Below are 25,406 nucleotides of genomic sequence, written 5' to 3' on the forward strand. Positions count from 1 at the left end.
GACAGAACAGCCCTATTGGGTTTATTTCATGGTTAAATGATTCCCTTTTCTCTGTAATAATAAAACAGTACCTGTACTTGATCCCAACTAAGATATAATTACCCCTTATTGGGGGCAGAACAATTGGATTTGAAATTATTTTTAATGGACTTAAATTATGGAGATCCAAATTACCATTACCTGTAGAGCCGGTTGGGTGAGAGTGCTCCCATGGGTGCCAAGTATTTGTATAAATCTGGTATTAATTAAAAGCAACTCCTTTAGCTGATTTGAAGCCAGTATAGGAGGAGCTGATAGGCTGAGCCAAGAAGGTATGTAGCAGGTGTTTGTTCCGCACGTGGTGTTGAGTCAATGTTTGTGTTTGGCTGGGGTTCCATATTCTGTATTAGTGACCTTTAGTAAGAGCCACGTCATTCCCCCAGGAACTGCTGGAAAATGGGTACTTCTGGGTACTTGCATGCTCTCTTTAAAGGAGACTCATTGACAAAATCCCATTTCCCATAGGGTTCATTTTTGTCTGTGCTGATTAAACAGAGATTATACATGGAGATGTCTGTATATTGTGCTGAGTAGTAAAACCTATTTGTTGATCCCATAGCATTTGCTTTCCCACATCATTCTATTTGAACATATACATATAAGGAGACTGGGGAGGCCATTTTTGCTTAGCAGAGCTAGAGGCGCTTCCTGGCACAGGCCACATTTAGTTCCCTCCCAGTTAAAGCTGCACATAAAGGTAAAGTTCCGGCCATTAGATGAGCGTTGCTTTGCCCAATCTGGCCACAAATCTGGCTGAAATGACCATTAGGCCTCAAGACAATTCCAAATTATATGGTATCTGGTTGATACCATAATCCTCTGGATCAACTAGAAGTTAGGCAGGTTATATATAGTCAATATGGTTGACCGTGATGGACGTAGGTCTTTTTTCAACCCAACTTACTATGTTACGTATCAGTTGGGCAGGTCCTCAATTTTGCACCCTTCATGGGTTAATAAACCGCCGACTCAGTCTGGAGTAGCAGCTTAACCTTATCAAATGATCCATGTGTCACATTAATGTCGAGTTGTTTTTTTTAGATTGAATAAACTTGCATTAAACTCGTTCGAATAAAAATCTCGAGGAGTTTGAATTTTGGCTTGACTGCCTAGGACAGCTCCAACTGACTTCTATAGAAACTAGCTGGCGCAGGTCTGGTATTTATTGAGTGTTGGATTTGTAGATAATTCCTATTTGTAGTTCTGGTCAATGTTTTATTGAAAAAGCATATCACTGTCCTGCAGAGCTTTCAATCAAATAGCCTCCTGGCCAAGGCAAAATAAGCCCCTTACTCAGCACAGACAGCAGCTCCCACCCAATGAGCCCCAGAACTCACCCCTACCTTTATACCTACAAAAACAAGCACTTGTGTAGCGGGTTTGTTTGAAGTAATAATTTATTGATCAGAATAATATTTAGTACAACTATTGGCGACCAAACAAATGTTCACAGCATAGTTATTTACAAACACACACCAATCTCTGTGCAGCTGCTATACATTCAGAATCACATGCTATGTACAATACAGGGGAGGGCACATGTAGGTACATTACTCATAGCCACATATGTAATAAAAGGCACAAAGTTTGCCCAGGTGCAGTAACCCATAGTAACCAATAATCTGTTAGCTTTTAAACCATGTGGCCAGGAGATGCTACGTGCTGACTGGTTGCTATGGGTAACAGGAACTGTAGCAAACTGTGCACCTTTTATTAAATAACCACCATAGAGCGGCCAAAGCACATCCTTCTCTCTAGTGACCCCACCACTCACCGAGGCCCAGATATATAAAAGTTTCCTACTAAAATGATTTTTGTAGGTGTTTATTTTATATATTGGGGTATAATAGCTCTACCAACAGAACTTCTCTCAACATTTCTATTGACCGTAAGCATAAAAAGCTGCTGCTGTCAGACTGCCTCAGACTGAACTGTTCTCCATAGACATCCAATGCAAAATCCTGATATACAGGAGCACAAGCAGGCAAAAACAGTAATCCACGGAGAGTACCTATGCCGAGGCAAGCAGCATGGCAGCACCCACTGAGAGAATTGCAAATTGCAATGTCTTATAGGGAAAGGATATAAAAAAAAAATGAATCTATCTTCATACAGTACTAAGTTACTTATCCCCATTCCCGCTCCCACATGTTCTCATTATAAAGCTATTGTCCAATCCCTACCAACCTTTCAACCTGTATTTTGTTCTTCTACGGAGGAGTTTGTTCATTTTTTGGGCACCACCCTGATTTCACCCCCCACTCATGGGTCACCCCCTGTAATTTGCACTTACATTAAAGTTTACTGCACCAGCGCATGAAAATTCTCAAAAACAGGACTGCAGTCAGGGGCGGGGCCTATGCAGCAGGTGTGGCCAAAACACACCCAGTTTTTAACCTACCTGGATTGGTCTCTCTGTTTGGGTATTTAGTAAATGCAGAAAAACAAAGATGGTAGTGCCATAATTAGTAAGCAGGTCAGTGCCCAGATCCTCTGCCACTGTTTCGGCTTTAAGCAATTTCCAAGTTATATTATAACTTGGCTTTGGGTTGGAGTAACTTCATCTTTATGCCCTGTGCAATCTCAGTCTATTATTCCTTGTTTCAAATTCTCATTTCCATTGAGGGTATCCTTGTTGTTGAAATGTGCCTCCCAGCATTCCCCACAGCTGAAAGGCCATATACACAGACAATATAATATATATATAACATAAATATATTTTCAGACCTTCATGGCTCAAACACTGCACCTTGTAAGAAGGAATGCCACTGTACCCCAGGGGATCATGGAGACCCCCCTAAACAGCAGGGATCCCATTTCTAGGTCCCGACCCAAAAGATGGGACACTTTAAAATAGCAGGAGATTGGTTCATTAACTAATGTTACTCAGCCAGCAGCATCTAAAATCGAATGACTGTTATATATATTGTATCTGATATTAAAGGGAGGCGCTCACAGTAATTCCTTGGAGCAATGGAAAAGTCTATGCAGGGGATATCCCTTCAATATCTGTCTGTGGCATCTCCCTTGGTTAACTAGTTATCACATTATAATCAGGATATGAACTGAATCTCACACATCTCAGAACATATTTACACTGTATGTACAGTTTTTTCCACTTGAAACAAAATTAGGAAGAAACATATATAATTGCTTTAAATATAAAGAATGTTTGTACTGTAAGACACACACGGCTTGGGCCCATTCCTACTATTATCCATATGGCAGGCATTGCTCAAAGTCTGTCCATCGTCCTTTATTCAACCAGGGACCGACGTGTGTAACATGTCCCTAATCACTTGCACACAACTCCCTGTGACTCCCTGCACCCCCTTCCCACACTCATACTGAATTCAGGAGGTAAATTCATCTTCTCTGTTAATGCTTTCTGAGCATTATTGCAATTTGCATTATTTTTTTTATAGTTTTCAAGACATTAATCTTTAACAACAGCGCCAACTGCTGTCCCTTCGGTAGACTGGCCACAGTCAGCAGAGGAAATTGACCTGCTTAGAACGGACCAGAGAAACACCAGATAACTCTTCTCTCGCAAGCAGTCAAAATTACCAGCAGGTGGCGCTGTTGTTTCAAATTCAAGTGTAAAAAATGCTCTCAAGGACTAAAAATATAATCGGTTATGCTAGGCTTTAATGAATGATAATATGTTCCTGGGAACAACATAAATGGAGACGGGTGAGTCTCCTCTAGTTTGTGTGTGATGTACTTCTGTACTTGTCTGTGTTAATGGCAAATGGGCTTTTTATACCCTGGTTACAGTCCCATGACTCAGGTTCCAGCTACATGTATCCTAGACTTGGCTGCCATGATAGGACATCTGGGTGGCACCTACCAATTTTATTACTAGTATGGGCTATACCACTCTTCTATATGTTGTTGGCCAGCTAAATGGACTGTTTTTTTTACCCTAAGCCCAAAGTTCTACAAATTCATCTCAGTGAAAAGCAATCTAAAAAGTGCAGATTGCAGAGTTGAAACAACACATGAATGACTGATTAAATAGCATAGTACCACAGGGCGGGACCATTAGTATATAAGGGAAGTGGACTCATTTAGCAGGCCAGCCTTTATCAGAGGTTTGTTGTGACTAAGCACTCTCATTATTATTAAGATTATTTTTGTTTTGCAAATCCATGTTAAATTGCTATATATGCACATAATTCCTGTGCTCCTTTCATAACTTGTCCACAAACAATATTCTACCTTCCATGTCAGAACTGGCAATCTGTGGATTCTGGCAAATGCCAGAGGGACTGCTGTAAGATGCCATAGACAGTCACTATGTATTGGGCTGGTGGGAGGCTGTTTGTGTACTTGAAATGCCAGGGCCTATTTTGAATCCCAGACCCGGCCTGCTTCCGCTGAATGAGAGCCTTCTGTATTTATGGTAAGAATGTGTAAATATTGCAATATTACCAATACCCCATATACAGCTGTGACCCACATATAAGCTCACACACAGATACACAGATACCTGGTACCTAAATCCAGTCATGCCCATCCCCAATCACACAAATTCATGGCCCTCACGTTTGACTTCCTGTGACTATTCATATTAGAATGGCAAATATATGCCCATTTTCTAAGTAGCATTCATCTGACATATATTTTTTAAAACATCCAGGAGATGTGCTACAGTGAGTGCAGAATATTCCTATATTCCATACGTACTTGCCACTTGAGATTCCATATGCACCAGAACAGAATATTTCAGAATGTATAGACCTCCTTCTAACTGGAAGATAAACCTTACATAAACAAAATATATTTCCCTTTTAAAATAATACAGATTTCCAAGCAGAATGTCATTGGTCAGCTCCGGCGATTCTTTAACATTACTAAGTTTAAAGCCGACATGAAAGATTATTTAGGATATAATTACACCCAGACACACTGGGCTGGACTATAATTGTGCTTAATGATATAGGGTCACCCAGTGACAGTGAAGTACCATACAAGGCCAGGAGGCCGAGAGGGGGGAATAACCAGAACAGCTTGGAAATATATTACCCATTGATAGATAGGTGTCACTGCCAGACAGAGGTGTGAAGGTGTTGCTCTTGATTTGTACACATAATTCCTTCATATTGGAGAGCCACACTTCATAGGCCTTCATAGGTTCGGTTGTTGCCGCAAACAATATGGCGCCTGCTCCTCCTAAGTATAAATGGAAAGATGATCCATGTTCCACGAGGACAATAAATGATGTCCCTATATTTTCGGAATATTGAATACAGAAGCCCCGATAGATCATTTCTATACAGGTACAAACCTAGGTGCTCAATATTTTACAGCAAATGAATCCTGCTTGGCTGCCCTTGGTTTCTAATTGTGTATGTGAATCCGATCTTCATGGAAAGTGTATGGAAAGTGAATCTTCATGGAACTGTAGGTCCCACTGGTCTTGGTTCCTATGCTGAAGAAGGATGTTCAGGCTATGGAATATGACCAGTCAGGTTGGTGGAAATATCCAGGCTCCGAGAGTGCAAATATGAGTCCTGCCTGTGTATCTCCCATTTTAATGCAAATAGGAATGAAAATGTTGGCATTTTCTACACGGTGACATTTGTTGCAGAAAGCATACTGTAAGTGCTCCTTGGCCAACATACAGAGGGATAACTGGTGCAGAGGGGCAGACGCAGTGCGGTTCCTGTTCCAGACTCGGCACTAGAGTGCGCTTGTTCATGACACAGAGACAGACAACACTGGCACAAGCTTAGCACTTCCTGACACAAGTGTAGTGAAACATGGAAATCAGTTGGTCCCAACGTATTCCAGCCGATCCAGACTGGCGCTTGGAACACACACTTAGCATTTGTTCTTTTTTATTATTAGTGAGCTTTTTTCCCCCATTATCAGTCATTTGTTCAGGTGAATTTATTTTTCTCAGCTGTAAACCTTGTGCATTTGTAAACATGTGGACGAATCCATCTTCTATGGTTTATGCTTGAAGTGAGCTTCCACTGAAACAAGGACACATAGGATAAGATTAGCGGGGTATCCCCAGTACTGCAGTGAGGCATAGGCTGGGTTTGCTGCCTGGCACCCAGATAGCCTGTGCCCTTACACTTAGCACTATCAGTGCATGGTGCACTTTAAATGACAGAGGTCTCCTCAGTGCTCTAAACAACTTGATAAAAAATGCTTACAGAATAGGAACCTCTAGCACCATAATCCCACACAATTGAAAACACTAGCATTATTACCTCATTGCTCTGGAAGCTCTAGAACCAGAATATGACTACACTAGAACCTCTAGCCACATTATCCCAGTCCAGTGGAAACTCCAAAGGCATGAAGAGTTATCAGTGCACTGAAGCTCAATGCTGTGGAAAATTTGGCGTGGCTTCTCTGGAAACTCTAGAACCACACTCTCACTGCGCTAAAAACTCTTCCTCTTATTGCACTGGGAGCTTTAGCACCATTATCTCACTGCTCTAAAACCTCCAGTGCCACACTCACTGGGCAGGAAATTCATATAATGTCTTCTCGGTCCACTGAGCAATCCCAATTCACTGGACAACTTGGTGTTGGCAAATTCAGTGCCCACCCTCTGCTGTGATGCAAACTCTTGTGCAACATAAACTCTCTACACTCTCCCTTCACTGTGGAAACTCTAGCTCTATGTATTTACAGCTGTGGAAACTCTAGCACTATGTATTCACAGCTGTGGAAACTCTAGCACTATAGGATCAATGCCACGGAAACTAAAACACGGCTGTTTTTAAACCTTTTTGTAACCCTCATAAATACCCTAGAAATATTGTACATAATTCTGTCCCAACAGGCATCCTTCAGTAGAGCAAAAAGGATTCCCAGCAGAAAATAATCACTCATTTCCAATGTCAACCTAGTTTCCCTTTAGTTTGGAAGGTTCCAACTGCTTTGGGTCTCCCTAGTGAGCCAGCGCTACACTTATAGGACCTCTGCTGTAATAGAGTGCAGCACCATGGAGATCATGTCCCACCCGCTCTTCCTTTGCCAATAACATATACCAATTTCTAGCATGGCATGTACTTACCTGCATATTCTTGTGGAAGCATAGGCCGGCTGAGAACTGTTCTGAAAGCTGCCACCCACTCAGCCCGATCAGTGTCAGTCTCACAGGCAAACAGGAACTTCCTATCCGGAGTGACTATAGTGATGCCATACTGCCAGTGGTTCCCCTGTGTGGAGCTTGGAAGTCCTTCTTGTACTTGATAGTTATTCTCCGCACTTCCAATAAAAACCTCTCCTTTGGCAAAAGCGTCCTGCAGAACATTTGCACAGGCGTTTAGGCTCAGCATTGACCCCTAAATCAGGAATCATTATATTTTCCTATGGAGGATGCAGCTGGCATGTGCTTGTGGATCTCCTAAATATCTTGTATGTATCTGCAGGGAGAACTATCTAGGTTTTTTAGAACTTCCTGAGGAGGATAGAGCAGCAGTTCATATATGCGCTGGTGTCCAAAAGGAACTGCTTCAAGCAAATGTCCCTCGGGTTTAGGGGAGAATGTAAATATATCTGCTTTTGTAATCGTAATACAGAACAATAATCAATGTCAATCAATGTCAATAAGTGTATGAAGGGCATGGAAATAGATATTTTATTATAAGGACACATGGAAACAACTTACCAGCGGATCTTTGAAGTACATTAACCTTCTGTCGTCCAGAGTAAACCATCGTTTTTTAAAGCCTTCTGTGTGCTACAAAGATGAAGAATACAGCCCTGAGTACTTTCCTTATTAAATGCAATGTGGGACAGATACATTTGTGAAGTGAAGCAGCTTGTGGGACGGTAGCTGATCCCTATGTGCAATAGTTGGGTAAATGACATTCCACAAGAGATGGTATTTAGCAGCCAGGACTATTCTTTTTCCCCCCAACCTTGGAAGACTTCCTACATGTATTTTTTCTGCTACTTTTTTGGAGGAACAACTGCAGCTACTACAGCTGATAAATACCCTATTATGACATTTTAAGAGGTGTAACTAGGAGTTCTTATCCTTACAGCCAAATGCTTTTACTGCCCCCACCACCCATGGCCTCCCCTTTATTTTTCCTTACTCTTTCCTGTATTCCTTGTTTGTGACATTAAAATCATCCCATAGGCCTGTCCTGCCCCATTTTTTAATTGCACACAATCATTGGCCAGCAGCAAGCACTGCCCCGCCTTACTGTGCAACAATCTCTCTGTCCCTAAACTTCCCACTAGGTAAGACAAGAGGAATTCACAGACCTTTGGACCTGTTTTTTCCATGAAGCCTTCTTTCAGAAAATTCCTTGTCAGTTTTGGCACCAGCTGAAAGGGAAAGATCAACAATGTCCAGATTCACTATGATACAGAGATTAATAACTACAGGTAATAATAAAACAGTACCTTGTACTTGATCCCATAATATATATAATATAATATAAGAATCCCTACTGGAGTCAAAATAATCCTATTGGGTATATTTCATGTTTAAATGATTAGTAGACACCTTATCCAGAAAACCCCAGGTCCTGAGCTTCTGGAAACCAAACCAGGTTCCATACCTGTACAATGAGCTTATATCTATATAATGAATATAATTACATACAATATAATATTATATTTGCATGAGATGTAATAGTTGTTACCTAAGTTTATCCATCTATCTGCTTTGGGTTGGAATACAGCCTCTGTGGAGCCCCATTATTTCTGTATTATTTCTACGGGTCTTTAGCAACAAATTGGGGCACCCCCACAGTATTGTAGCAACAGTCAAACTTTGCATCTTGCCCTCCACTTTGTAACTGAGCCCTTATACTACTTTAAAACTATACAACCTATACAATACACAAGTTTATTTAGGAATTAATTCAGATTTACCTCACACAAAAACAGTGCAGTCTGCAGCAGTGCTGATTAATAATCAGTCCTGCAGCATCAGCTGCTCTGATAGAAGAAGCCTCACTTTCTAGTAATGCAGTGCTGTCAAGGCTTGAACTGAACACTGCTAGAACCTTTTGTACCATGTATTGTCTGTGCTTTACTGACACACTCACCTCAATGTCCCGGGCACGGGGATAGGCCACTTGTAAGTAGTGAAAGCGGGCAGCTCGAATGGCATTGAACCAGTCTACAATCTCCTGTGAAGGTAATAATGATAATACAATGATTCGTGGGCAGAGCTTGTTGCATAGAGCAATGTAAATAATAGTCGGATGCCTATGTGAGTTGAATTGGCAGTAAAGGATTAGAGGGAAACCGGTGATACTTGTAATATAATGAAAAGGAGGAAATCAGGGGTTTCAGAATTCTGTGAGTTTCTTTTTCCATTGTGTTTTTGCATTCCACCTACTGGCTGCTTCTTCTAGTGACTAGAACTAAGGTGCAGCTGTTATTGCCCACTAGGTGGCACTGTGGTGCTGTTCTATAGAACAGCCAGGGGGTCACATTGCCTGAACGAGCTGACCTTTATTACTGAGCGTTACTAGGAGAACAAGGCAACTCCCAGCAGCTACGCCCTTCACAGGTGTCAGGAGGAGTCTGATATAGCTTTGCGAATGGCAACCCCCCTTCAGATTTCAGATAATACACAAGCCTGTGATATAAAGCAAGAAAAAATGTACTACCTTTGGTACACTGCTTATTGCAGCCGGCATGTAGGGTACTTAGGGCACTGATATCATAGAAATTGGCACCAGTGTTTAATAAGAATAAGTATTCAGTGGTAGATTAGTGACTGACCAGTTATAAACCTAGAACCTCTCCCCTAAACCTCAATTCCTTTGGCAAACACATACCATACCATAGTTCTTGGTTAGAAAGAACACTGTGTAGTTACCAGTAGCTTGACCCCAACCTAAGGAGGGGCCCGTGCCTTGGGCAACTGTGCCTTCTGGCCCAGCGCTTCTTTAGTGCCTTTAGAGCATACCACTTCCCCTCATCCAATTTTCACCATGACTCCACACTAACAAGTTTAATGGTGGCAATATATGGCATGGGTAGACTTTCAAAGTAGGCCCTAGTATTTCAAGTTCACTGAAGTCATGGTAGTACTCTACAGGTCTAATACAGGGCAAAAGTGTATGGCGCCGTACAGCAGCCCCTCTGGTATTTGCCAGAATAGCTGCGACTAGATTCTTAAGGCAGAACCAAACAAGTTCTATGTGGTTCTCCTCCATAGTTGTAATTTACCTGGTAGAGTAAGTGACCCCTTTTATTGCTTAATTTAGCAGATTACAAAATGCAAGCTTTCAGAACTCTTCAAGTCTCTTCTCCAGGCACGGTATGGGTTATAATATGTGACACTGCAGGTATGATGCCAGTCACGAGAATGTATTAGAATTAGTAGTTACACAATCCACAGCCCATGCAGATCTCTAATCTCCCATTATTACGCTGAAGCCTAGAGATATCTGGAGAATCAATGCTCCCCTTTCCTTTAGGCACTTACCTTCCCATCCTCATGATACACAAAGATATTCCTTGTACTGTTATCCTTCAAATAGGTAATTTGCAGGCCGTTTGGGTTCCCAATCTTGGCCGGCTGGAAAGTAGCATTTATATATTCAATCTTCATAACTGCTTTGGGCTCCTTTGCCTGGAAAAACATTTATATACACAGTTCTGAGATATTGCCCTGCCAGTGAAAGTTTCATCTAAACCCACGCAAAGGAAATATTTGCAATATATGAAAATAACGTATAAGTGCATAATATGCCCTGACTCTCACTCTCTTACTACAGGCAAAAGGGTCTGGACAAGTCAAATGGGAGCATGGACATTTGGGTTTTTGGGAGGCCAACAACAGCTGGGAGCCACTATATGAGCATCTTTATTCTAAACTAATACATTCCTGGAGGTTCTGCTGGCAGTTACCAGAAATGCCTCTGTCCTCCTCGTTTCTGACATACAATGAGCATCCGTGTTATCTGTCCATAGCCGCAACTTTGCGTTGACCTTCTGGTTCATGTGACATTGTGTTTGCCCTGCTCTTGCGTTGGTTTTGCATTCTGACTAGCTCTGTACCACAAACATGACGTTTCACCCCAGACATAAACAATAGAGCATTCTGCAAGTGACAATGGCATCTCTGTAATCACGGGTCAGCAGGCCATTGTTATCCAGATCCATAAATACTTGTTATTCACAGCAAGCTAAGTGTTCCCTACTCATGGGCATCAGTCCTAGTGCGAGGGTGCCCAGATGTTCCCACTAACAGGGGTACCAGGCTTGGGGCCACTTTTATGTTACCAGATACCACTCAGCACAGCCCCCCTGCCTTCATTTTATTTTAATTATTATTCATTTTTTAAAACCCCAAATCTTAACCCTAAATACAACATACAAAACCAATTAGACAACCCCTATGTGGTTTATGGTGTAAGACAAGGCCCGTATACCTGTTTTGTAGCCTTGGGTCCTCTGATTTATTTTGCTACAACTATGATCATGCTTTAAGCCTAGATAATATGTTGAAGAATGCTGGAAATTTAGCAACACCTGGGGACCCAGAAGCAGAACTTTTCTCAGGGACCTTGGAAAGAATATTAATATATATTTTAACAGTTGCCCCACAAATGATACAGATTGATCAGCCTTGATCATGTGATCGTGGTTGATATGATGTCTATTATCACTTCCACCATTATAAGCTCTGCACTTTCTTACTGACATGTCAACCATGGTCTCAATGTTACCCAGGTCAGACTTAGCCAGGTTGATTTAAGTTTTTAGTACATTCACTAGGGTGTCTGATGCAGAGTTGGCTATACTGTTCCCTACCCACCATGCACATAATATCCTATGAAGCGTCTTGTTTCATCATCTTAAAAGCAGGTCAATGGCTGCTGGCCAAAGGAAAACTAAAGCTGGCAATACATGGCCACTTTGGCTATATAATTTAGTGATTAGGCCAGTCTTTGAACTAGAGTTTTGGCCAATAATACTATCATACCAGTTGCTACAAAGCAGAAAACCCAGTGTTTATCCGGCAACAGGAAAAAATACAGTGGATGCTACAGGTTTGTAGGCACCTCTCAACATACTCACGTCGTTTTTGTTAAAATATTTTAATGCTCCTTCACGTTCTGAAAGCACAAATTTTCTGCTTAGAAACTGCCCGTTGTCTCGTCCTCGCTTCCAGAGAAGTCCTTCTCTATAACCTGTCAGAAAAGGTAAGCCAGTATTAAATCTTCAACAGTCTTAGGATGAAGACATATGAAGCTACTAGTAGCGGCTACTTGTCACGGTTGTAAAAATAGGCAATATTAATATATAATATGCATTTGTAAACTGCTTCAATAAGAAAACTGCAATATGATAATTGCATTCACTGGAACCTAGCAGGATACATTTACAGCATAATGCCTATTTTATCTTGGCACAACTATTAAGGTACTAGTATATCAATGATAATGACGATGATAGCAAGACACATTTTATTAAGTAACAAACAAATTGTTACAATGTGACAAACCCATCCATGTCAGAAGATAGTGGCACACCTCAAAAGGTATTATTAAACACTGACAACTCATCTAGCTCCGCGCTCCTTCTCCAGGAAAAATAGAACTTGTTTGGCAGGCCCATTGAGATCCCATGCCCAGACATGGCAATTGCAAAATCAACTCTGCAATATAGACTTTATTAACCATAAAATAAACCCATTTCATTAGTAAATAATTCTGATTCAACTAGGATTTTTTTCAGTCCCTCCAACTAGTAAGCTGCAGGGCCAATGTAATGTCATCAATCAGAAATGATAGTTGACAAAATTGACTCACTGTGCTTTTAAAATATACAGCTTTGCTCCGCTTAAACCTCTAACATAGTGCAGAATAGTGTTGGGAGGGCTCCTGGAGCCATGAAGAAAGATTTTTTGTCTTCTCGCTAATAGAATTTAGGAGCTCAATGCTGGTGACATTCAATATAAATATTCCCATCACTCCACTTACTCAAGAATTTTGATAACTCAAGTTGCGTTTACCGTTGCTCAATGGAGAAACTTTGCCTCTGGAATCTTCTTCAAACTCAAGAAAAAAAAGATAAATGCTGAAGAACGGAAAAAAACACAGTGTTCTGTGACATATCTCACACATCAGGAGAAGGATCTACAGGTTTTAACAAATGGTCCTCTAAACACCAGCTCCAACCCCTGGAGAATTGTTCTATTCAGATGTCAGTTCTTTTCTTTTCCTGAGCATTGCCAATCTCTGGCACAAAACTACATGGAGCCAATTAAACTTGAGCAAAATAGTAATGGACAAGCAAAGTGATAACTGAACTTTCTGAAAACGACTAGCACCTCAAAGATGTTACCTGAGATACAACTACCCTGAAGGCAAAAAGACTGCTGCCTATTATTCTTTGTTCTCTGAAAAACATGGGAAAAGGGAAGTCATTCAGCAGGTAAGTGATAACATTCAGACTACAGCTATTGTAAAAAGCAATTGCCTTGATTGATTTCACTTCTAATGGAGATGGGATAGTTAAGATTATGAACGCTTTAGGTGTTTTAGTTGTAAACCACACCACTGCTCATTTACCAACAGGAAGGCAGGGTGTATAGATGACAAACAGGCATAAATAGGAGGGCAAAGTGCACGACGGTTCGGGTATTGTCCTGTAAGTTCTGTAAGACTGGACCACATGCAAGACATTAAGAGAGTGTTCTCTACAAAGGAATTCAGGGGTGGAATTCCAGAGGAAAGAAACAGCAAAATAGACAGCTTTCATATGGGAGTTGGAAGCATGTGTGAATGGAGTGCAGAGACCTAGACCTGCTGCTACCCCCTACATCCATCAGTGCTATATTCATGGGGCAGGCAGGGGAGGCACAAAGGGTCCTGTTTACTAACATTAAAGATAAATATCACTGGTGCTTTGTCCCATAGCAATTTGACTTCATTGGTCACCTATAAGCTTACAAACAAATGCAAAGGTCTGATTGGTTGCTATGGGCAACATCACTGGTGATATTTATCTTCAATGTTAGTAATAGTGCTCTATAGGCTGTATGTGTGGGTGTCCATGAAGGATTTTTTCTTCTTGCTGTGGGTGGTGCGTTCCCAAGCGTAGGTTGTACCAGTGCAGTCATGGAACGATGTCCAAAGCATCAAGTCTCAGAAAAAGAGTTGACATTGGATGTCTCAGTTCCAGCTAAGGGTCTGTTGTAGGGGTCTGCACAAGTCTAGAAAACCTGACCAGTTTGAGGCAATGAATAATCTCTAACTTATATAATGTAAAAGTGTGTGACAATAGCTAGAAGTGTTCTCTGAGACAAACTGTTGATTCAAGGTTTCTGAGTCAAAGCAAGAACTGAGCTCTCTCTCGGTGATAGTCTGAGTTTGTACACACCACCAAGGGAAAGGTAAACAAGCAATATGTTTGCTTTATTTTATGTATTATACTAACAGGGCCCTTCCTGCAAGAAGCAACAGGTTAAAATGACACCGGCATATTCAAAAGAGAACAATGTCAAGTGCTGTGTTGCGTTACTGTAATGCGCGGCAAGAAGCAGGGAAACAAGTCTCAATACACTGAAATCAGCCACTAGTGAGTGAAGAACAACATTAAATGTAATTAATGATAACAAGAGCAAGTGTGTGATTTATTTCTGATGTAATGCAGATTACAGGGGAAGCTGGATTCCTCGGGGAGTGGGGGGAAGAATGGCATTATATGTGAGGGCACGCACCGAAGCACTGTAATTGGACCCAAGGAAGCACTGAGCGATACGGCAGTAATGGAATTAGATGCAGGTGAACGAACAGGAAAAGGAAAAGCAGAAAGCTGGGCAACCGGGAATGCTGCAAATATCACAATTATATTATACTGAACCTGCCTCTACATTCATCTGAATTGCACTGCAAATGTCATTAGGTGCCAGGCTGGCATCAGTAGGACTTCTTTAACCCTTTATTGCCTGTTTCCATGAAAAAAAAGCTCTAGCACAGGATACAGGAACAGAACACCCTTTTCATAGCAACATGTGCTTGGCCATAAGTGTTAGGGTGGCCATACATGTTAAGGTCTACTCGTTTAGCAAGGTCTCCAAACAAGCTTATCTTTTCACGATTTGCCCACCTAAGTTGGGCGATATCGGGCTAATTCGATAATTCGTCTCTAATTGACTTGAATCGGTATCTTAAATCTGCCCGCATATGGCCACCATTAGGCACGCTGACAGATGTGCTGCCATAGATATGTGGCTCAATACATATATATTTCCATGTCTGCAGTCCCTTGCTTTTCTACTGATCTTACATGAGATGGCTTTATTATTATCAGCCCGTAAGCTAAAGTGCCTGATACTGATGTGCTTGTGCATGTTCTATTCCAACAACCATATCTTAAAGGAGACATATCATATAAAAATGAAGAATATACCAGTGAATTATACTCCTCTAAACACAGAAGGATTGTGCTTAAAAAAGTCGAGTTTCGAACTGATTTATTGAGAAATTCCACCAAAACCCCATTAGTCCCGCCCATCTGTTCCATTTCCTGCTGGCTGAATTCTCTGGATGTGCAGGGGAGCCAGCAGCACTCAGCACTGTAGGATAGGAACCAATCAGCAGCTAGGCTGACCTGATAGGGAACTGAAGCCTGTCTGTGCTTATGTGAGTGCAAGGCTGTGATTGGCTATTCCCCTCCTGCTGTGCTTCTGGCAGGGACTGTTAGGACACGCCCACCCTTCATTTGAAATACAGACAGAGACTTAATAGGATCTACAGGGAACTCCAATAAAGGGGCCATTTTTACAGACTGTATTCAATGTTTTCAAATTGTGACAGACCCTCTATGCATCTTTACTCAAGAGGGGATGAAAGGTAAAATCACTAGGGGGTCACTACCCAGTGGTTCTAGTCGCTTACCTGCTACCCTGGGATGATGCTACTCCCTGCCTGGGATTATGGTTGCTGAACACTGTGTCATCATGGGACTAGAATTGCTGGGGGGTTCCGTGCCTAACAACTTGCTTCAGCGGCTCTCCAGTTTGTAATTTCAACAGCTATCTGGTTGCTATTGTCCAATTTAACATATTAACCAGGCAGGAACATACATAGAGAAGGGCCTGAATAGAAAGATAAGTAATAAAAAGTAACAATATAAATAGAATTGTAGCCCCACAGACAGTCCGGATATGTGGCAAGGCAGAAAAGAAAATCAAATTACAAAAAAAAGAAGTTGCTAAACAGAAGTTGCTAAGAATTGGCAATAACATACTAAATGTTAACCTGAAGGTGTTAAACCACCCATTTAAGCTACTTATTTATATGTAAAACGATGCAAGCAGTTTGGGTGTATCCCCTATAGGGACAGCCCTCTTCGCTGTCCACCATTTATTCTAACTCCCTCTGCCAAAGTTGCAGTAATAACTGATGGAAAAAAAGCTTTCTCCTCCAAATGGCAGTCAACTTAGACTCAATTATTAACTGCTCTGTGCCTCCCAGATGGGGTAACCCCACAATTTGGGGTGTCATGTATGCCATGTGCCATACAATGATGAACATGCCTTGATCTACCTCTAAATTGCATTGAGAAGCCAATTAATGACTTATGTGACATCATATCATACATGTTTCCTATTGGCTGGTCTGTTAATGTAATTGAGGTTAATGTGTGAGTTATGTTAGGATGTTGGATGTTAGAGTGGAGGGGGATAAAAGCATTAGTGAAACCGATCCATACATTTTTAACCCTCTGAGTGACAAACATAAGAATATATTTTACCATATAAAGTATCTGAAGTTCCTTTGCATTATATAAAGATATATTTATACCTTTCCATGAGCCTGGTACATTCTTTATTGCTGATTTGCCAGCAGAAGAAGAGAACAGAGAATAATAGAATTACTGTGTAACTGCAGGAACTCTCTGTTACATTGCAGGTTAATCAATCTGAACCTCAATTACTTGCTATTAGCAGCCAGGCAGAAGGTCCGTGATATGTTATTTATTCTTGAGACATTTAAAGGACCAGTAAAACAACCAGTAAGTCTTTTTTAGTACAAGGGAATTTTAGCATATGTGAATAATCACGTATGCCATGTATGCTGTTTCCACTGTAATGTATATAGCGGTTACCTGCTGTGCAAACTGGGTCCTACAGCAAAGAATGGCTGCCTCAACACACAAACATATACTTTATTAGTGCTTGGTTATTTCCTAAAGTTCAGATTTTATATATTTATATAATTTATAAGTTCAATGCACATACTTGGCCTTAGCTGAGCCTCACTATTTCTTTAAATCTAACTGGTAAATCAGTCACAGCAGTGGTTTCAAAACCGAGGGGCTGATTCCCTAATGGACCCAAATCAGCAGATGGGGGTCAGTTTGGGGTGTAATTTAAGGGTGCCTGCTTATTTACCTGAAAATCAGGGGGATTAATCTTAAGGCTAAATGCTAAATGGGTAGAATACAGTTGAACTACCGCTAGTATTAAGGTGATGTGCAGGTAAATCTCTGGTCATGCCAATAAACTTTGAGTTTGTTCCAGGTTATTAGGCAGTGAGTATGAAATGTCAGTTCCTGCTGCCAGTTAGTATAGCTGCTTTGTGCTCAATTCTCACTTTTTTATCTACCATCCATTAGATGGCGCAGCAACCAGAGCCCAGAGCTTCTGAAATTCTCAATGCAACTCAAATTCAGAACTTTTTTTGTTTCAATGCAAGAATGGAGGCCAAAACACCACTCTAACATCTAAGGCTTAAAGTCACACAGTGGGATTTATTCTGATGCATTAAATACTTTTGTTTCTGTGTGTGGGTACCAAGCTGGGCACAGATGGGCACACATTGAAAGGCAATGCAAAGACCTTCACATTTTACTTCCCCCCATTTCTGAGTTGACATGGATTTACCAATGCAGTTAGCAGTGCGTATCAAATGAAACACATACTGTACATATTATTTTAAAAAATGGATGCGTTATGGCTGTAATATTACCTCAACTTCTTTTAGAGTTGGCTAAATGTTAGCCCTTTTTCTCCTAAAAAATTCTTAATTAACCAATGCCAGTAACGGTAAATGAAATAAAATGGGCGATTTGTTTTAGCCGCGGCTTCATGTAATAAGAGATAAACTGAGATCATTAACAAGTTCATTAATTTTATTGCCTATATCTGTTTTCCAAATCCGCACATCTGCGACGCCTGCTTGCTACTTTCCCCTAACATTGCATTTAAACAAGAATATTTATGAGCAATTGATTGTTACACTGATATTTCTGCCTAATGGCAATATTAAAGAGGTAACTGTATAATTATTTTCTCTTTGCCACCCACCTATGTCTTTCTCTATTCTGTTATAATCCAATGGGGCATGTTTAATTAGACATGATGCTAATGGTTTTCATATGGATTGCATTAGCAGATTAAAGTCACTAGGGTTTCCCATAGCCTGTAACATAAAACTGCATAGGTATTCTTTCTATTAAGCACAATTCTGCAGGAAGCTTGTAGGGTGCAGTGACCCTTTAAAGAGGGAGGCTTCTGGAACACAATTGGGACTGCAGAACTCCCAGCAAGGCTGCTTGGGTAAGCATACTGGGGCCTAGCCAATTTAAAATAACTTTTCTTATTTGAAACAACAACATTTTGTTAGGCAAATTTCAGTGCTTCATTTGAATAGGATGTACTTTGGGCCAATAAAGAACAGTGAGCTATACTATAATTATTAGTATTATTATCATTATTATTTACTAGGAACCGCCATCAATGGTGCCTTTGTTGTCTGTGAAGAGCAAAATGGTAAATGTAAAGCTATTTGGCAGTTCCTACTCATATGCATGCACAGATAAATCTAGAGAGGGACTGTTCTGTGCATATATATAGGATATAGCCTGAATGATTGTGGCTTGGCACTGCCCAATTGCTTTAGATAGAACAAAATAACCTCAAAGCTATAGGGTTGTGAGCCAAAGGGTAGAAAACAGAGTGAATGCCTTTACAGAATATATAAAAGTATCATTCTGGCCAATGGCCACGTGTTTGATTAATTGCATGCTTAGAGGAATGACTCAGCCGTCTTAGTTCTTCCCAGTGATTTACAGTAGCCAAGTCAAAATGCTAATTAGGGAATTATTCACTAAGGGTGACCTCACCAATCAATTCCCAAAGAAAACAATCAATCAGAAAATAATTTTTTTCCTATGACAGGAAGTAGCTTGCCAGCGCTCTGCTTCCCTGCACCTCTGAGCGCCAGACATTCGCTCACACCGGGCGCAATATGGGAACCAGTGTCACAATTCCCCCTGTCACAGGCGCATAAAACCCTGCGCAAAATAAAGGCCTATCTTGGGGAGGTTAGGCACACAGATCCAAGCATAAAGTAAAGAGGCATCAAACCTATGAGAAAACACCCCTTAGCCTTAGATTCACTAAAATCTGCTAACACTATGGTAAATATGGGATATAAAGTACACTGCCCTGTGCTGCCTGTGTGTGCCATACTCTGCCTGTCCTATGCTGCCTGTGTGTGCCATACTCTGCCTGCCCTATGCTGCCTGTGTTTGCCATACTCTGCCTGTCCTATTTTGCCTGTGTTTGCCATACTCTGCCTGTCCTATGCTGCCTGTGTGTGCCATACTTTGCCTGCCCTATGCTGCCTGTGTTTGCCATACTCTGCCTGCCCTATGCTGCCTGTGTGTGCCATACTCAGCCTGCCCTATGCTGCCTGTGTGTGCCATACTCAGCCTGCCCTATGCTGCCTGTGTGTGCCATACTCTGGCTGCCCTATGTTGCCTATGTGTGTGCCATACTCTGTCTGCCCTATGCTGCCTCTGTGTGCCATACTCTGTCTGCCCTACCCTGCCTGTGTGCCATACTCTGCCTGCCCTATGCTGCCTGTGTGTGTCATACTCTGTCTGCCATATGCTGCCTGTGTGTGCCATACTCTGTTTTCTCTACCCTACCTGTGTGTGCCATACTTTGCCTGCCCTATGCTGCCTGTGTGTGCCATACTCTGCCTGCCCTATGCTGCCTATGTGTGTGTGCCATACTCTGTCTGTCCTATGCTGCCTGTGTGTGCCATACTCTGCCTACCCTATGCTGCCTATGTGTGTGCCATACTCTGTCTGCCCTATGCTGCCTGTGTGCCATACTCTGCCTGCCCTACCCTGCCTGTGTGTGCCAAACACTGATTGCCCTACCGTGCCTGTGTGTGCCATACTTTGCCTGTCCTATGCTGCCTGTGTGTGCCATACTCTGCCTGCCCTATGCTGCCTATGTGTGTGTGCCATACTCTGTCTGCCCTATGCTGCCTGTGTGTGCCATACTCTGCCTACCCTATGCTGCTTATGTGTGTGCCATACTCTGTCTGCCCTATGCTGCCTGTGTGCCATACTCTGCCTGCCCTACCCTGCCTGTGTGTGCCAAACACTGATTGCCCTACTGTGCCTGTGTGTGCCATACTTTGCCTGTCCTATGCTGCCTGCGTGTGCCATACTCTGCCTGCCCTATCCAGCCTGTGCGTGCCCTACTCTGCCTACCTGTGTGTGCTACTTATAAGCATTTATTCCCTAAGGTGTGTAATTATGTGTGGGGGGTTGGGTAAGGGTGTGTCTCAATATGACATAATAAACTTTTTCTGATATGAATGAAGGATGATATCCCTGCAGTGAGCACCAACCATTTGGGTTTTTGTTGCACTATCACCAATAATGTGGGTATGGTCTTAAAAGCTCTTGTGATAACATTGGTTTGCAGTGGGTGCGGTTTAAAAAAGGGCAGTGGTGAAAACTCGCTTCCATTATCGGCCCTCCGCCATGTAGGCCAGAAATATTCCGGCCCTCGGTACCACAGAAGTTGGACAGAGAAAGGCTCCCAGTAACTTTGAGAGTGAGGGTTAATTATGGAAACACATATGATATATATGTATTTTGTATGTATGTAAAGCTTAAAGTTTTAAAGGATCAAAACCAAATCAGCCCAAAACTGGATAAAACCTAAACTGTAGGTGGGGGGCAGAGCTGTTTTTAAGATCCCACAGAAGTGTGTGAATGCAAGATGTCCCTGCGTGAGCAAAAAGTGGTTGAACCACTGACCCATCTGCCTGTGCTAAGACACAGAAATCAATAAAATACATTAGATGGGGTATTTCAAGTAAATTTGTCATCATCTCCAGCCCACAAATGTGCTAATTGCAGGAAGCCTTGCTGCTTCCTCTTCAGTCTGGGCTACAGACTTTCCTCATGTCTTCATTGTCTGCCTAGCCTAAAATGAGAATTAGAGCACATTATCCCATGCTGCATGTTCAATGGGAGGGTCAGTGAGTTCTGGGGTAGCACTTAATATGACTTTTAATATGTTTCTTTTCCATTACCGGAAGCTGCACATCCAATATCCAGAGTGCTCTATTTATTAACCCCCTCTTGTGCAAACCACAAACTAAACTGTGTTTGGTACCAGAACAGCTCCACTCTCCTCAGTAATCACCCCAACTTCAGCACTTCAGTCTTGTTCTCCCTAAAGATGAAAACCTACTTAAAATAAAGTCAGCATACACCTATGTTATAGGTAGGGCTTAGATTCATTGTAGCTGTTCTGAACACCCTTTGGCTTAGGTACTTCTTCTTTTCCAGTGGGAAAACTCTAGTGAACCTTAAAAGTGATACTGACCCCTTCCACCTTATGCAGAACTATTTGTAACACTCTACAGACATTCCCTAAGCTTTCATATTAAACAATAAAGCCATTGTCCTTTCCAAATTCTATTAAATGAATTGAAAGCTTTGAAGTGTGTGCCATACTCTGCCTGCCCTATGCTGCCTGTGTGTGCCATTCTCTGCCTGTCCTATGCTGCCTGTGTGTGCCATTCTCTGCCTGTCCTATGCTGCCTGTGTGTGCCATTCTCTGCCTGCCCTATGCTGCCTATGTATGTGCCATACTCTGTTGAAGTGTGTGCCATACTCTGCCTGCCCATGCTGCCTGCCCTAAGACTACCTAAACCCTACTGGGCTTCTGGGCGAGGGCCTAAGGACACACGCATGACTCATTTATTACACAGCCAGGGACCAGAGAAGATCTATGGGAAGCTCCAGTACATGTGGTAATTATCCATTAAGCCCAGACTGAAATCAGGCACTGTGTATTAATTATCATTGCCTACAAGATGAGGGCAATTTTCAAAAAAGGCTATGTTTACCCGTTAAGTTCAACAAGTAGACACAGTTGCATTACATTTCAGATTCATATTTTCACTAACACTCCCCCCTTCCCCCCACCAGTTCCCAAATCATAACACAGATGGATGCTTCAAACTGTACGCATAATTATGATAATTTTATTTCACCAGCTTCTGACGGCTGTGGGGTGACCTAAAAATGACACCGATGAGTTACAATCTTATTCCAATGCATTCCTATGCAGGGAAAGCTGCAGCTAAAGTATAGACTGTTCCACTGCTACAATTCAAAGCTATTTGAAATTTTTTTTATAAGGTCTTTGCATTGCTGAATGTGGTTCAAATCCCAGTGCTGTTCATTAACGGGATTACTATTTTACACTAGTAAATGTGTTATAAGAGAAAAGTTTTCTATGTTTTAGGGCACTGAAGTAGGGCACTGCTAAGTAGAACTGGCACAAATGGCTTCTGAGAGGGTTTTTATTCTCCAAAAAGTCAAGAAAAACATGAAAGATCTTGAATTTGGTGAATTTATTAAACAAAAATATAAAATATAACAAAGTGCTTGCTATTTAACATATTCTTTGCACCTAGCATACCTATCCACCCTTAACTATAAATAAACATGCCCAATACAACAAACCCAAGGGCACAAGAAGCCGATACCAGGATTGAACTCAGGCCTTCAGTGAATGAACTACTGAGAGATTCATGCTTCCAATCATACATCTAAATGGAATAGGTCATTGTGAGCGTGTGTATAGCTTAACAATGAAGAGTCAGGGACATGATGGAAGGAGATCATTTGCTGAACCAGTCCAGCACAGAGAAGAAAGCAAAACAGGGTCCATGGAACTTTTTGGGTACGGGTAGGGTTGACACATGACAAGTAAAAATGACACTAGATGCTATTGTTATTAATAGGGCAGCAAAACAAAAATATAGGAGAGCTGGTAAGATTTTTTTTCCAATAAGGTAGCAGCATTATGTACAGGTGACCAAATCTGTAGACAAACTAAAGCACATTAAGTCAATGTCCCAAGTTATACAGTGGTATTATTTTATTTTTAAAACCTGTTTTGTTTTGGAGATTGTATGATTGGAACAGGAGCATAATAATAATAATACACAGAGTGCATACTGCAGCTACTAGGGGGGCCCTGAAGTATTAAGGGCCCAGAGGTGGTCCTGCCTGATACATACATCTGCCACATGACCTGACAGTATTGCTGCATGCATGGGCACCTTCAATCCAAGATATGTATTAGACTTTTTCTTGAAAGTATTAACTGTATGGAGGATTACTGCTGGCTGCCTGTACCAATGGACAAAGAGTCCACGGACCCAAAAGTGGCCATATTGGTGAAGTCTGTGCAATTGCAAAGGGGGTTTCCACGGCACAGAGGCCCTCCAAAGCCCATTGAATTTTACCCACAGGAGAAAGATGGTAGAATGAGCTAGGAGAAAGGTGCTGCTTTATGGCAGGCGGGGTTGAAGGATCCCAATGAAGATCCTGCACTGGGGCTTGTAATGTAATTTTTAGGTAAACACTGAATTGCAGCCTGTGTATTTTTGCCATATGACATATTAATCTTTATAAAAAGATTCACTGCTTTCTCTTATTCAGAGCTTCTTAAAACCGCTGTGGCACATAATTTCTAAATAAACACCATTGACTTATCATGCCTGGCTATGTACCAATAATCTTTACTTAGCTTGATACTGACGACATTAAAAGGTAATTTATAAACTGAAACAACAGGACAGTTTTACCCAGAGAAAGTAAAAGAGAGAGTGAGTGAGAGACAGAGAGAGAGGGGAGAGAGAGTGAGTGAGAGACAGAGAGAGAGGGGAGAGAGAGGAGAGAGCGCTGTCTGTCTTGTGTTTAGTTCACAGAAAATTCAGTCTGATCCATAAATCACTGTGCCAAGATGCCCGCGTGGATAGTTGCATGCTTCGGGCTGGCTCAGATGCACAAAAGCAGCTGTCTTTTGCAGATTCTGTTTACTTTTTTAAACAGACAATCCATTATCTTTATAGCTCTCTGTTTACAATCATTTTTTAGGAAGAGACTGCAATGCAGAGAGACCTCTAGACAGGCAGTGGCTTGATATAATCTCCTACTGACATCTACATAGATGCCATTAACAATATAAATATATACAGACAATACACAAGGAATATCCTGTAAATGATATATAATCAGCCATGTAATTTGTCTTGTGACTAACTGAGACTTGTGTATTATAAAAATGTATCCCTCTCCTAAAATGACTTCTAATATCTGAAGATATTAGAAGCCATACCCAGTTCTATGACCTAAAAAAAATATTTTATATAGCAATGGAATTATAATCCTTGTTTTTTTAACAGGGGGTAAATTATTTCCACTATAATCTATGGTATGGTCATTTTACAGTGACCTAAACTATATATTGTGTTCATCTAAACCAATAAACGTTGCATTCTGATGTCAGTGATATGCTCTGACTTCACACTTTCTCACACTGTACATGTTCCCTCTCTTCCTACCCCCTTACGATGCCCCTGCTGCCAAGTCCCTATGATACTGCCTATGTTCCTCTGTCCTCTGCCAGGCGGTACCCAATATGATGTTAGACTTTACCTGCAAAGGGGACCTAAAACTACATACACTGAGATGGCTCCCTAAAAACCCTGCTATGAAGGACTATAATATTAGGTTCTAACAGGACAGCAAAAGGAGTGAGGGGTTGGTGGAGCAGAGAAGAGAAAACCTTACTAAATGCAGGCTGTCACAATTTTGTGTGATAGATTATAATAAATAATGTATCCCCTACTGTAATTTATCTTTATTATCTTTAATAAACCCTTAAAAGACACTTGGCTTGCAGCATTGGTGACTTCTAATATTACAGTGAATAAAGTACCACCTCTTGTAAAATATAAGGTTATAAGAAGTCACCGAGGTGTTTCATGACCATATAAAAGCAAAAGCCCGAAGGCCGAGGTCATGAAACTACAGTGACTTCTAATATCCTCATATTTTTCAACTGGGGATACTTTATTTATTATAATACACAAGTTTTAATGAGTCATGTGACAGATAAAACATCACTAAGCACCATTTATAGTGCAAGGTCTGGGTCAACCTGGACCCACCCAGTCAAAGCTTCTAAGCTCCAATAGAAAAATGATCTTCTGACTTGCTCAATTTGTTTCAACAAATGACTAGTTTTCTGCATCAACAAAACAAATGACTAGTTTTCTGCATCAACAAAACAA

At 41.4% G+C, this 25,406-nt stretch overlaps 1 protein-coding gene across 1 annotated transcript in view; it reads right to left on the minus strand.

Annotated features, from left to right (window-relative positions):
* Positions 1–1,418: 1,418 nt before the first annotated feature.
* The window catches only part of adap1 (ArfGAP with dual PH domains 1), a gene marked incomplete in the record, with an annotated part of 93,312 nt that continues 69,324 nt past the window's right edge, over positions 1,419–25,406 (minus strand). The window contains 8 exon segments of the mRNA NM_001097289.1: positions 1,419–2,576; positions 2,577–6,020; positions 7,079–7,307; positions 7,676–7,747; positions 8,281–8,343; positions 9,072–9,155; positions 10,466–10,612; positions 12,064–12,176. Coding sequence (NP_001090758.1) covers positions 5,992–6,020; positions 7,079–7,307; positions 7,676–7,747; positions 8,281–8,343; positions 9,072–9,155; positions 10,466–10,612; positions 12,064–12,176 — 737 coding nt within the window.

The sequence above is a fragment of the Xenopus tropicalis genome, chromosome 9 (assembly GCF_000004195.4).
Source record: "Xenopus tropicalis strain Nigerian chromosome 9, UCB_Xtro_10.0, whole genome shotgun sequence".
NCBI lineage: Eukaryota > Metazoa > Chordata > Amphibia > Anura > Pipidae > Xenopus > Xenopus tropicalis.